A 13,659-nucleotide genomic window follows, 5' to 3' on the forward strand; every position below is an offset into this window, starting at 1 on the left:
TGTGTGTTAAGAGAGCTCCTGGGGGGCCCTGGGAATAAAACATCAACTGATGGTGTTTCTATAGCAACCCCCCAATAAATAATTCTTGCTTAATTTTATTGTGTCTCAGGAAAAGCTGAACTATTTTGCTTATTGAGCAGTTAAAGATGGAGACTCCCAGCCCAGCGCTCCAGAGGTAGAGGCTCTCAGATCTTTGTGAGTTCAAGGCCAGCCTGGTCTACAGAGTGAGTCCCAGGACAGCCAGGGCTATACAGAGAAACCCTGTCTCGAAAAACCAAAAACCAAAACCCAAAACGAAACAAACAACAATAATAACACACAAACAAACACACCAAGGGTGTGTGTGTGGGGGGGACCGTAGCCAGGCATGGTGGCCTATAATCCCAGCACTTGGAAGCCTTGGCTGAGGCATCAAGATTTAGAGTTTGAGGCCAGCCTGTACTGCTTAATGAGAACTAAGTCAGCCTAGGCTACAGAGGGAGACCATCTCAAAAATAAAATAAAACAAAATGTACATGTATCTCAGCCTTAAATTGTTTATGGTCAAATGATGTTTAGCAGTTTTAATTTCTCTATTCACTCGTGGTAAAAATCTTCTAGCAAAGGCATGCAGCCTTTTCTTTATGCCTGCCCTCAGCATTTACTGAGCAGTCCTCAGAGATTTGGAGCATGTGCTCTTTGCCTATTTCTTGAAGTTTTGAGGCTGTTGCTCCCGAGAGTCTGAAGCGGCTATTACTTCCACATTAACAAAAGGCTGTGTGTGTGTGTGTGTGTGTGTGTGTGTGTGTGTGTGCAGTTCTCTGCAAACGTCAAGGATGCTAACTAATACAATTAGGCAGAAATGAGAGGTGAACGTGTTTTTAACTAATATGCAATTTTTTTTGCACGGTACAGATTTTTATATTAAAAAACTCATGATATTAGCAACTTTTTAAGCATACTGATGAGCACCGCATTGTCGACTTTGTAAGGTGCTGTGGTTATTAACTCTCTGGAACATGGATCCACTTCGAACAAGAAAAGGCAACTTGTGGCGGGAAATGCTTCCACAAATATTGGTGGAGCCCAGGTGACTGGCCGCCTTACTGGTAAGGGACATGCCTTTCAACTCAGTCACTAGTGGAGGAGGTACTTCACATCCAGGTTACCCAAGGACCCTGGAAGGACTTGAGTCAATTATGAAGGAATTTGCCTATACTTTGGTTTCTCTAACGGCTTTGAGTTTATTTCTATTTATTTGTTTGTTTGTTTGTTTATTTATTTATTTATTTATCTTGTTTTCTTTTCTTTTTTTTTGTTTTTTGTTTTTTGTTTTTCGAGACAGGGTTTCTCTCTGTAGCTTTGCGCCTTTCCTGGAACTCACTTGGTAGCCCAGGCTGGCCTTGAACTCACAGAGATCCACCTGCCTCTGCCTCCCGAGTGCTGGGATTAAAGGCGTGCGCCACCACCGCCTAGCTGCTAAATTTTTTTTTCATTTTACATACCAACCACAGTTCTCCCTCTCTCCCCTCCTCCTGCTCCCCCCATCCCACCCCACCCCCGCCCCAGCTTCGAGTTTATAACCAACTTATAAATAGCCCATGGGCAGACAGGCTCAAGATTCCATCATGTGGGGCTGGAGAGATGCTCACTGGTTAGGAGTGCTTGCTGCCCTTGCAGAGCACCCAGGTTTGATTCCCAGCACTGACATAGGGCAGCTCAAATCAACCTGAAACTTCAGCTCCTGGAGATCTGATGCCCTTTTTAAAAAGCACACATGCACATACAGACAGGCAAGTATAGGTATATGGATACACATAATTAACATTAAAGAGATCCCATCTTAGAAAGCTTTTACAGTTGGGGTCCACAGAGGTTTCCTAGTGAGATCTGAACTTGCTTTACACAGCAGGGCTGCATCAGTGGATGGACTGACCATGGGCGTGGTTACCAGGTCTTGGAATGGGGGAAGGTCTTTTGCTCCATCCCTTGGCATTTCCTTTAAAAGCGCTTTAGCAAAGACAGAAAGGGCCTGGGTTTTGATCCAGGCCCTCCTGAGGCTATCCTGTGTTTATCTGTTTCTCCCCCCTCTATATTTCTATCTAAATATTTCTCACTTCTCCCTCCTCAAGAGTACCCTGGGAGAAAAAGTGGGAGCAGGTCTCCCACAATTTACTGAGTATGTTGGGGGAGAGGGGAGGTAGGAAATGGCTGCCATTAGGGAGAACAGTTTGGGTGCTGGCCTCAATTTCCTGAATCTCACCTCAGCCTTTTAGGTTTTTTATTTTTAAAAGCTAGGTACAGAGACAAATCCTAGCACTGGGAAGGAGCCCGGGGTCCCTGGGGCTTGCTTGCCAGCCAGTCTAGGCAATTCAGTGTGCTGCTGGTTTAGAGAAAGACCCTGCCTCAAACGACTGAGGAGGACATCTGACGACGGTCTGGCTTCTCACACGTGCAGGTACACAAGTCTCCACAGCCATTCTATTGATCAGGAACAAACGGCATCACATTTCAAAACTGCTTTTGAAAATGAAGCACTCTGTGACCTCAGAGTCCTCTGAGGTGGGGCCGGTGACATGGCATGGAGGGTAAAGGCTCTGGCCAATCCTAATGACCTGAGTCCAATCCCTGGGATGTACGTGGTGGAAGGAGATAACTGATTCCTGCAAACTGTTCCTCTGACCTGCATGTGCATGCTGTGAAACATGCATCCCTCTCCAATAAGTAGGTTTTAAACATTTATTTGAAGGAAGGACTCTCAATCCTTCATTCTGTGGTGGTCATTTGCAAGGGTTCATCGGAATACCAAGCCAGGAGTCCCGGGCTCAGGCTTTGATTACTGTGGTTCATGAAGCTGAGGGACAGGCTTCGGGAAAGGGCAAATGGAGACCAGTGGGAGCAGTGAGCATGACAGAGCATCGGGTGCAGGGACCGGGAAGAAAAATGCGGAGTGGAGCCGGGGAGCTGCTGAAGGACCCAGACACTCTAGCCTGGACATACTATAAACACAAAAACAGAGGAAATGGACGTTTCTCATCTCTTTGGGTTGCTTGCCCTGACTTCCAGTGCTTGATTCCAACTCAGTCTAGAGCAGCGGTTCTTGACCTGTGGGTTGAGACCCCCTTTGGCAAACCTCTATCTCTAAAAAATATTTACATTACAGTGCACAACAGTAGCAGAATTACAGATATGAAGCAGCAATGAAATAATTTTGAGACATTCAGAATTCAGTTATGAATTTGAGCTGTTCTCGATTCTCTTGAGAATCTAGTAGAAGGTGATAAGTACACAAGACAATATATTCTGTGGTTTATTTTTTAAACTAAAAACAAACATTTTACTATGCGAACGTGTGTATACATGACAATTCAAAGCAGCTGGTTCTCTCCTTCCCCCACGGAAGTCTCAGGAATTGAACTCAGTCTTGGCTTTTACTCACTGAACCATCTTGCCAGCCGTATTTATTGTGTGACAAGACGTTTCCTGGTGAGATGCCACATACACATCTATACACCCCAGATAGGGAGCCCACGGCAGACCAAAGTTACTTACAGGAGTATGCCTGAGGGGTCACTTACAGGAGCAGACTCTAAGACAGCTGCATCACCAAAGCCCACCCCAGCATGGGGGACAGTTCATAGAGCTGGGAACCTGGAGCACACTACACGGCCTGCAGGCAGCTCAGCAGGTTGGAGAGTGTCCTTTCCGGGTACCTCAGTTGGTCTAAGCCTCTTCCGGGAAGCTGGTCTAGCCTCGGAGTCTTGGCAGCTTAGCTTGTCCGGAGTGACTATCGGCTGTCTGTGTTGTTTTACTCTTGGGAAGGAGCGACCGAATGAATCTGGTCCAGTTCAGTGCTCTATCACTGAGCTGGAGCCCTAACCCTCCTCTACGGTTAGAAAATGATATATAAGTAAACATTTGAAATCAAACATGAATCATTTGAGGAGTCCTTCGAGAACCTGTCCCTATAAAAGCCAGCTTTACCCCTAGGGGAAGAATTCTCTGGGATAGGTGTCACCCCAGCCCTGCCTGTCCCCATTGCTTGCCTCCGGGCCACTGTGAACACCGAGAAAGATGAGGCTGTGACTAAGCCAGCTCATATGCTGAGAAATTCTGATTCTTCTGTCTCCCTCTTGTTCCAGTTGGCTTTCTATTGTAGTAATAAACACCTCCACCTAAAGCAGCTTGGGGAGGAGAGTGTTTATCTCCTGGTAGCTGATTCATTCATCACGAAGGAGGAAGACGAAGCGGGAGCTTGGAGGCAGGAACTGAAGCAGAAGCCACGGAGGAATGCTGGTGACTAATTTGCTCTTGAGGCACGCTCAGCCTGCTTTCTTTTTTTGCTGGCCTCGAACTCACAGAGACCGCCTGCCTCTGCCTCCCAAGTGCTGGGATTAAAGGTGTGCGTGTGACACCATCACCTGGCTCAGCCTGCTTTCTTAAACCATCCAGGACCACCTGCTTAGAGGTGGCACCACTTCCAGTGGGCTGAGCCCTCCCATATCAGTTATTAATCAAGAAAACACCCCCCCCCCCCACACACACACAGACTTGCCTACAGGCCAAGCTGATGGAGACGTTTTCTTAGTTGAGGTTCCCTCTTCCCAAATGACTCTGGCTAGTGTTAAGTTGACAAAAATGCCAACCAGCACACCTCTGCTGCCCGTTCCCAGATTAACCAGGCTATGGGGAGCCCCTGCATCGTTTGGAGAGAAGGGTGCTGGAGGGGCAATGTGGAATTTTTCAATGGAGACTTCCTCTTGCTCATGTTTGTAGATCTCTGAGCTTCCTCTAGGGGCTCCATGAAGGCTGCTTGTCTGAAGAACAGAGGACAGACAGTAGACAAACAAATGCACCCATTTTCCTTCTTTCAGGTACCCACCACATGTGCGATCAGGGTGCTTTCTGCACGGATGCCAACCCTTCAGTTGTGAGCTACCTGTACCCTTTGGACGTCTTGCAGTAAGTTTGGGGATCAAATCATGGCAAGAAAACATTTTTTCCCTCACTCTTAGCTGCTCATTGGAATCACCTGAAAAACTTTAAAAGCTATGGCTTCCAAATGGAGAGTGAGAGGCAGGACAGGATGATCAGCTCAGGGATTACCTAAGACTCTGTCTTAAACAAGCAAATGAAAAATAAAACCCAAACCCAAGCCATGGACACCTGTTTCACAAACAGTTACTTCATTGATCTGGAGTGTGGACTGGGTGTTGGCAATTTTATCTATATATTTAAGACAAGGTTTTACTGTACAGCATTGGCTGATCTGGAGCTCAATATGTATACCAGCTGGCCTTGAACTGATGAGCAATCCATCTGCCTCTGCTCCTGGATGCTGGGGTAAAAGACTGGATGGATGCTGGAATTTTAAAGAGCTTTCTAGCAGATTCTAATGTGCAGCCAAGAGTAAGACTGTCTGCTTAGACTCAGTTTGCTTCCCAAGGAAACACACTTACATTGAATTTTAAATTAATCTTTTTTGTTTGTTTGTTTGTTTGTTTGTTTTTCGAGACAGGGTTTCTCTGTGTAACTTTGCACCTTCCCTGGATCTCGCTTGGTAGACCAGGCTGGCCTCAAACTCACAAAGATCCTCCTGCCTCTGCCTCCCGAGTGCTGGGACTAAAGGCGTGTGCCACCACTGCCCGGCATTGAATTTTAAATTACTCTTAAGTCAGTAAATATTTGCTGATGCCTACTCTATATAAGGCACAAAAGTAAATGCCTACTACCACATAGTCCAGTCCATCTACATCAGCAAGTGGGTAACCTCAGCCAAGAGTGGGCTCGTTGAGGGCAGGCAAGCCAGGGCACAGAGTCTGTGCAGTATATAAATCTGTGTACGAAGCTGTCTTCTGTTCCTCCAGACTCAAGACAGTTGCTGTGAGGTCTCAAAGAAAGTGTTTTATTTGGTTGTTGTGGGGTGAGGCATGATCTCAAAGAAGCAGTGGTGTTTGATGGGCTTAGATGATACCCTAGGTAGAGACTGGTAGTTGCTGTTGGATGTTCTGTATGCTCTGAATGTGTTGCTCTGATTGGTTAATAAAGTATTGACTGGGCAGTAGCCAGGCAGGAAGTATAGGTGGGACAAAGAAAGAGGAGAAGGCTGGGAAGTGGAAAGCTGAGTCAGGAGACGCTGCCAGCCACCACGGTAAGAAGATGTTAAGATACCAGTAAGCCACAAGCCACGTGGCAAGGTATAGATTCATAGAAATGGGTTAATTTAAGATGTAAGATCTAGATAGCAAGAAGCCTGAGCCATTAGGCCAAACAGTTTAAATAATATAAGCGTCTGTGTGTTTATTTGAGTCTGAGTGGCTGCCTGCCCTGGCGGGACTGGAGATAACTCCAGCTACAGGTAGAGGCAGAGGAGAGGCTCACAGCTGGAGGGCAGGGCCTTTGTGGGCCACACACAATGTTTTCTGAGTCCTGGGCACAAAGGTTTGGGTCATACTGAGGTGAGCTTGAAGACTCGGGGACAGTAGAGCTGGTAAAGCTGATTCAGGTGGCCTTGGTGGGTTTAGAAGGGAGTAATATGAGCATGACTCGGGGATGAGTGATCTGATGGTGAGATCTGGATCAGCGGGAGGCAGCAGCCAGGAAGAAACAGGAAGACCAGAGACAGGAAGACCAGACAGAAGGCTGCTAGATCTGAAGTCAGAAGTATTGAGGGGGAAGGAAGAAGGGAAGTCCAAACCCAGGACCTCAGGGGAATGGAAAGGAAGGCTTGAGTAAAAGAATCAGAATTAGGGGCTGGAGAGATGGCTCAGTGGTTAAGAGCACCGGCTGCTCTTCCTGAGGTCCTGAGTTCAATTCCCAGCACCCACATGGTGGCTCACAGCCATCTGTAATGAGATCTGGTGCCCTCTTCTGGCTTGCAAGCACACATGAAGACAGAACATTGTATACATAATAAATAAATCTTAAAAAAAAAAAAAAAAATCAGAATAAACAGAACTCCAGCCAGGCCTGACAGCTCATGGCTGTGATCCCATCCCAGAATTCAGGAGGCTGTCGCAAGAGAATTAATTGTCTTACAGGACAGCCTAGTCTACAGAGTGAGATTTTGTCTAAAAAACAAAATGAAACAAAGCTGGGTGTTAGTGGTGCATACCTTTAATCCCAGCACTCGGGAGGCAGAGGCAAGAGGATCTCTGTGAGTTCAAGACCAGCCTGGTCTATATAGTGAATTCCAGGACAGCTAGAGCTACATAGGGAGTCCCTGTCTTAAAAGAAACCAAACATGAACACAATCAAAAACAAGGGAAGGGGCTGGAGAGATGGCTCAGCAGTTAAGAGCCCTTGCTGTTCCTCCAGAGGACCCGAGTTTGGTCCCAGCTCCCACACCAGGCAGCTTACAATGGCCCATGGCGCCAGCTGCAGGTGATTCGACATCTTCGACTTCCCTTGGCGCTCCCACACAATTGTCTACACAAAAAAACCAAAAACAAAAAAGGACTTGCAAACTGTATAGAAGATGAAGAAATGGCTTGATTCTTTTTTACTAAGTGATGAGGACTACATATCCTTAAGCCAGGTTGAGCAATGGCTTACAAAACGTAAGATGGTGGATTTGATGGTGGGTGAGCTGGAAACAAATACAAATACAACCACAGGACCTGAGATCTTTTATTCGAATATCCTCCATTACAATAGGATTCGAATACACTGTTTTTGTTTTTTTGGGTTTTTTTTTTTTTTTTTAATTATTATTCTTTTGCATAGAAGTTCTCAACAAAAGGAAATTCTGCCTCTCAGGGAAGAGCCAGTTATGTCTGGAGATTGGGGCCACCACATCTTGGGGTAGGGAAACAGGCCAGGGGTGTTGCCAAATATCACACAGTGCCCAGGACAACCCCTACAATGAATGTTACCAAGCCCCTAAATGTCAGCAGTACCGAGACTCAGAAACCCTCTTTTCAAACATAACCCTGGAGCGCAAACTGGAGAGTTAGAATTGTTCTATTTTGAGTGAGACAGCACCACCTAGTGTCAAAATATAATATTTCTCTTAGTTCTTGAACAAAGGACCAGATTTGAAGGATATTCGTGAGGTAACTGGCCACACTTCACATAAGTAGGCAGAATGGTGGTATCATACATACTACAGACTTTAATGTAAGAGTTAGAATAAATAGGCATAATGGCACAATGATGGTAATATTACATATACAATATTCCAGAGGCAGTCTCAGAATTTAGGAAGTGACTCTCGGTGATATTTTGTAACAAATGCCACGGTGGAAACATTTGGCTACATTCCATAAGAGACTGAAGTTGCTCCTGAGGCTGATCAGAGCGCTTGCTACCAAGCCTGACACCCTGGGTTCGATCCCGGGGTCCGTGTGGTGGACTGTGTGAACCGATTCCCTCTAATTGTCATCTGACATCTCCATGCATGCTGTGGCATGTCTCACCCCCTATAAAAATACAATTTCCTGTCACTGCCTACAGGACAAAGGAAAGAAGAGCTAACCACTGGGCTAACCAGTCGTTGACTGGGCTGGCCTCAGACGGAGCGCTGGGTGGGATAAAAGGCCTGTGCCACCACTGCCCAGTGGATGTAACCTTTTATAGACCGGAACAACTCAAAACCGAAAGTAGAGAAGATTTTTCTTTGAGCGTGCTTGAGTGTGTTTCAAATTGGTGTGTGTGTGTGTGTGTGTGTGTGTGTGTGTGTCGCACGCTTGTGCACATTTGTAGATGTGTAGAGATTGTTTGAGCATTAACATGTGTGCATCTGTGTGCAGAGGCCAGAGGTCAACACTGGTGATATCTTTAGGTGCTCTCCACCTTTTTTTTTTTTGTCTTTTTTTTTTTCTCCTTGAGACAGGGTTTTTCTCCTGATTGTCCTGGAACTCCCTCTGTAGCCCAGGCTGGCCTTGAACTCACAGAGATCCACCTGTACCTCCAGAATGCTGGGATTAAAGGTGTGCTCCACCACCACCACCACCACCACCACCACCTGGAGGCTTCGGCTTCTTCTTCTTCTTCTTCTTCTTCTTCTTCTTCTTCTTCTTCTTCTTCTTCTTCTTCTTCTTCTTCGAGACAGGGTCTCCCACTGAATCCAGAGTTCTGATAACTGGGCTAGACTGGCTGGCTAGCAGGCTGTAGGGCCTCTCCTGTCTGCCTGTCTGTCTACTCCCCCGTCTCCGAGCTGGGGTTATAGGTCCATGCTGCCTCAATCTGCTTTTTTCATGGATTCTGAAGGATGGCACTCAAATCCTCATGTATACATAGCAAGTACCCTACCAACTGAACCATCTGCAATTTGTCTTTCTTTCTAGTTTTTCTTTCTTTCTTTTCTTTTTTTTCTTTTTTTTGTTTTTGTTTTTGTTTTTTTGTTTTGTTTTTTTTGAGACAGAATTTCCCTGTGTAATAGCCCTGGATATCCTAGAACTTGCTCTATAGACCAGGCTGGCTTCGAACTTACAGAAATCCCTCTGCCTCTGCCTCCCCTTCCCCCGAGTGCTGGGATTAAAGGCACATGCCACCACTGCCCGGCTGACTTTGCACTTGCTCCTACTGCCTCAACTTCCCAAGTGCTAGAATCATGGGCATGTAACACAGTATGGGCTTGAAAAGACTTTGTTAGTTATGAAAAACAGGATGAAGAACACTGAAATTGTCCATTGGCCCAAGACTAGACCTTTGACTCCAGAAGTAGCATTACAGATGCCTTAAGTATTATCTCCCTGCTAATTACATCAGGAGCTCTCGAGGGCAGAGCCTGTGTTTTATTCAGTTTTTTGTTTGTTTGTTTATATTTTCCTGTTTAGAGTGTGGAGGGCGTGTGGATACCATAGTGTGTGTGTGTGTGTGTGTGTGTGTGTGTGTGTGTGTGTGTGTAGGCCAGAGGACAACTTGTAGAAGTGAGCCCTTGCCTTTCACCATATGGGTTCCCGGAATTGAACTTAGGCTCTCAAGCTTGGCAGCAAGCACCTTTATTTGCTGAACCAATGCTCCAGCTCTCCCCCCCAATTCATATTTTTCTGTCTCCCATGGCACCTAGCACAGCATCTTACACAGAGTGGACAGACACACAGTTGATTTTGTGAGTAAATGAATTTATTTTTATACTGGAAATCCTTGCCTTGAAGCAAAGAAAGTTTTAAGCCTTTCTAAGCAATTACTATCTCCAGCTAAAACTCACCAGCTGAAGGGGGCCAGGCACAGAGAACACCAGAGATTTAAGCAAAGGGAATTGGTAACAGAGACTTCCAGTTCACACCCCCAGCTTGCCTGAAGCAAACTGCTGTGACAAACATTCCCAGGGCCATGTTTGGACTGGCCTAAGAATGGTAGACACCTGAGTAATGTATATTCAAGGCCTCCATTGTGCTTGGTACCCATCTAGGCACTAGGGGTGGATGTGGGTGTGAGGGTGACTCTCTGCCTAAATTGGTGATGATAGGCTGGTGGGAGCCTTGTTTTGACCGCATAACAAGTGCACTGGGAAATCTTGAGTGTCCTGGTTGGTTTTGTTGTCTGTTTGGTTTTTAAATCTCAGGCACATTTTGGCTTCTTACGTGATGCCACAGGCAGGATAGGCAAACTAAGTAATTCACCACTTTGGAGGAGTGGTGTATGGCAAGGTTCTCTAATGTTCAATGGGAGCTCATTTAATGAATTCACCAAGCTGACTGCTATAGATATAACCCATGAAAGGTGATGACGGGCTCCCTTTCTTTCTGCTGTGTGTCTACTCTAAAGTTGTTAACTTTTTCTCAGCCCTGGCTATGGCTCCTAAATTGCTCCTAATTGGGCCTAACATCCCTAACACACGGGGCGGGGGAGGACGCTAGCTCCCCACCTCAAGCCTTGGTGGTAGTGGCATGATATCTTTGGTTCGTGTGTATTTTCTACTTGCATCTTGAAGACGCACAGCCCTAGAACTCTTCCTCAGCCAAGGCTCAAAAAGCCCCAGCCAACGTACTTAAAGCATTTCTTGCCCCGGGTCCAGCAGGATGGGAACTCACTCATATCCAGTTGTTTGGAAACGTCTGCCATCTGACCAGTCTTCCTTCCCCTCCACAGTCCACCCTCTCACACAGCAGGCCCTGAGACATCCTTAGAGTTCATCGCTCTCCACTACACTCTGAGAAGTGCAGGAATACACCATTGTGCTTTCCACGGAGGAGAAGGCAGAGAAGATGTCAAGTCCTTTGCTGGTGAGGGATCCATAGCGGCTGCCACTGGGCCGGATGGACATGGGTGGTGGGATCTGCTGGTGCCACTGAGCTGGAAAATGAACCAAAGAAAATGTTATGGCCAGGGAATCAGTGGGAGGAACATTGATACCCCATCTCTAAAAGGAACATTAAAGCCTTCCTGCCGCCGGGTTGGCAGTGTTCTCCTACAATCCCAGCACTTGGGAGGTGGATACAGGAGGATCAGGAGTTCCAATCCAGCCTTGGCTACATAGCAAGTTTGAGGTCAGTCTGGGCTTGGCAAGACCCTGTCTAAAATGGAGGTCATACAGAGAGACAGGGAGAATTATGGAGACATTAGAAGAGAAAGGACCCCCTTATCCAGGAACGAAACTCCTCACCAGCAGGGAAGCAAAATGGTCAGCAAACAGCCAGGCATGGTAGAGCATGCCTTTAATTCCAGCACTCAGAAGGCAGAGGCAGGTGGCTATGTGAGGTCAAAGTCAGTCTGGCTTACACAGAGTTGCAGGCCAGCTAGGGTTGTATAGTGAGACCTTGTCTCAGAACAAACAACAACAACAACAAAATCCAGCATAATAAACAACCACTCATGTTGTTTTCAGCTTCCCAGCTGCAAGTCTGCAATTTTCAGATCCAGGGATCCGACTCCCTCCTCTGGCCTCCACAGGCACGTGCACTTACTTGGCACACACAGATACACATAAATAAAAATATTCTAAAAAAATCAAAACAAAACCAAAAAACAAACAAAAAAAAAAAAAAACAAAAAATGCCAGTCTCTAACCCTATCTTCTCCCTCTTTTTTTTTTTTTTTTTTCTAGACAGGGTTTCTCTGTGTAGCTTTGGCTGTCCTGGAACTCGCTTTGGAGACCAGGCTGGCCTCAAACTCACAGAAATCTGCCTGTCTCTGCCTCCTCTCCCTCTTCTTGATAAGTGAGATTCTAGAATGGCTCTGGAGATGACTTCAGAATTATAATCTGATAAGGTAAATTGGTGAGCCACTAAGAAGGGTGAACAAGGAATTTAATACATGTCCTTTTTTTCTTCTTTTTTCTTTGTTTTTGGTTTTTTAAGACAGGGCTTCTCTGTGTAGTCCTGGCTGTCCTGGAACTTGTTTTTGTAGCCCAGGCTGGCCTCAAACTCAGAGATCCACCTGCCTCTGCCTCCCGAGTGCTGGGATTAAAGACGTGTGCCACCACTGCCCTGTTATATGTCCCTTTCTTGTAAATGGAGTTTCTGCTTTTCCTAGAAAAAAGCAGGAGTAGCAAGACGGTTGAGCTGGTGAAGGCATTTGACGCCAAGTCTGACCACTTGGTTCTCAAAAAACAAAAGCAAATGGCAGGGAGAAGCCATCTCCCAAGCATGACAGATGATGCAATCCGTCTAATTAGTGCATGGAACACTGTACAACAGTCTTTAGAAAATCACTTTTAGACTGTTGTCCATGTACAGATGTTCCTTGACTGACATCATACTCACCATATATATCCAACCTAGCTGTGCAGGACACGATGCCAGCTTCGTTCTTGGCAGACAGGGTATACCACCCGGCGTCAGATTTCTTGGCTGGCTGGATGAGGAGGCAGACGTAGCCTGTTGTGTCCTGGTGCATGCTGGAGAAGAGAAAGAGCATATTCACCTTTAACTCAGCGGCAGAAACATCTTGGTCAAACTTAGGCTTGGAGAAACTCTTAGAGGAGGGACGGGGGACATTTAGCTTCTTAACCAAAGCCTAGAAAAGCCTTCACCTTGTCCCCCCACTTTCTTCTTCTCTCTCCCTCCCTTCCTCTCTTTGAGACAGAGCCTCCTGGATGGTCTGGAACTTGCTAGATAGACCAAGCTAGTCTCAACTCAGAGATCCTCCTGCCTCTTCTTGCTACTGAATCCAGCCCTCTACTCCTCCTCCTCCTCAAGATTTATTTGAGTATGTATGCATGTATGTATGCACATCACATATATAGTGATAGCCAGAAGAGGCATCAGATCCTCTGGAACTAGAGTTTCAGATGGCTGTGAGCCACCATGTGGATGCTGGGAATCAAACCCAGGTCCTCTGCAAGAGCAGCCGGTGTTCTCAACTGTTGAGCCTTCTCTCCACCACCATGCCCTTTTGAGACAGTCTCATGGAGCCCAGAGTGACCTTGAGCTCACCAGGTATCGAAAAACTTGAACTCCTGATCCTCCTGACTCTACCTCCCAAATGCTGGAATATGCCATCATACCTAGCCCTTAACAGGGCTTTGTGCTTATTAAAAACAAAAACAAAAACAAAAAACCCCAACTTTCCCAATTCCTAATATGATTGCGAATATGACAAAAATATGCCAGATCTTACATGTTTCATGTATAGTCTCTAAGATTTATTTTTTCCATTTATGTGAATATGTGTATGTGTCTGTATGTTTATGTTCTCTCCATGTACACACAGGAGCTTGTGGAGACCTTAAGTGGGTGTTGGGCCCCTTAGAACTATAGTTACTGGCAGCTGTGATTCACCTAATGTGGATGC

At 46.1% G+C, this 13,659-nt stretch overlaps 1 protein-coding gene across 2 annotated transcripts in view; it reads right to left on the reverse strand.

The window, feature by feature from the left end:
* Positions 1-10,035: 10,035 nt before the first annotated feature.
* The window catches only part of Mypn (myopalladin), an 86,745-nt gene continuing 83,121 nt past the window's right edge, over positions 10,036-13,659 (reverse strand). Inside the window, exons 19-20 of one of the 2 annotated variants that reach the window (XM_036168185.1) lie at positions 12,630-12,763; positions 10,036-11,220 (exon numbers count right to left, since the gene is read on the reverse strand). In XM_036168185.1, coding sequence (XP_036024078.1) covers positions 11,051-11,220; positions 12,630-12,763 — 304 coding nt within the window. In that variant the 3' untranslated portion in view covers positions 10,036-11,050. The remainder of the gene's footprint in view (positions 11,221-12,629; positions 12,764-13,659) is intronic. The other variant, XM_036168186.1, reaches the window with a different exon arrangement.

The sequence above is a fragment of the Onychomys torridus genome, chromosome 18 (genome assembly GCF_903995425.1).
Source record: "Onychomys torridus chromosome 18, mOncTor1.1, whole genome shotgun sequence".
In the NCBI taxonomy this organism is placed as follows: Eukaryota; Metazoa; Chordata; class Mammalia; order Rodentia; family Cricetidae; genus Onychomys; species Onychomys torridus.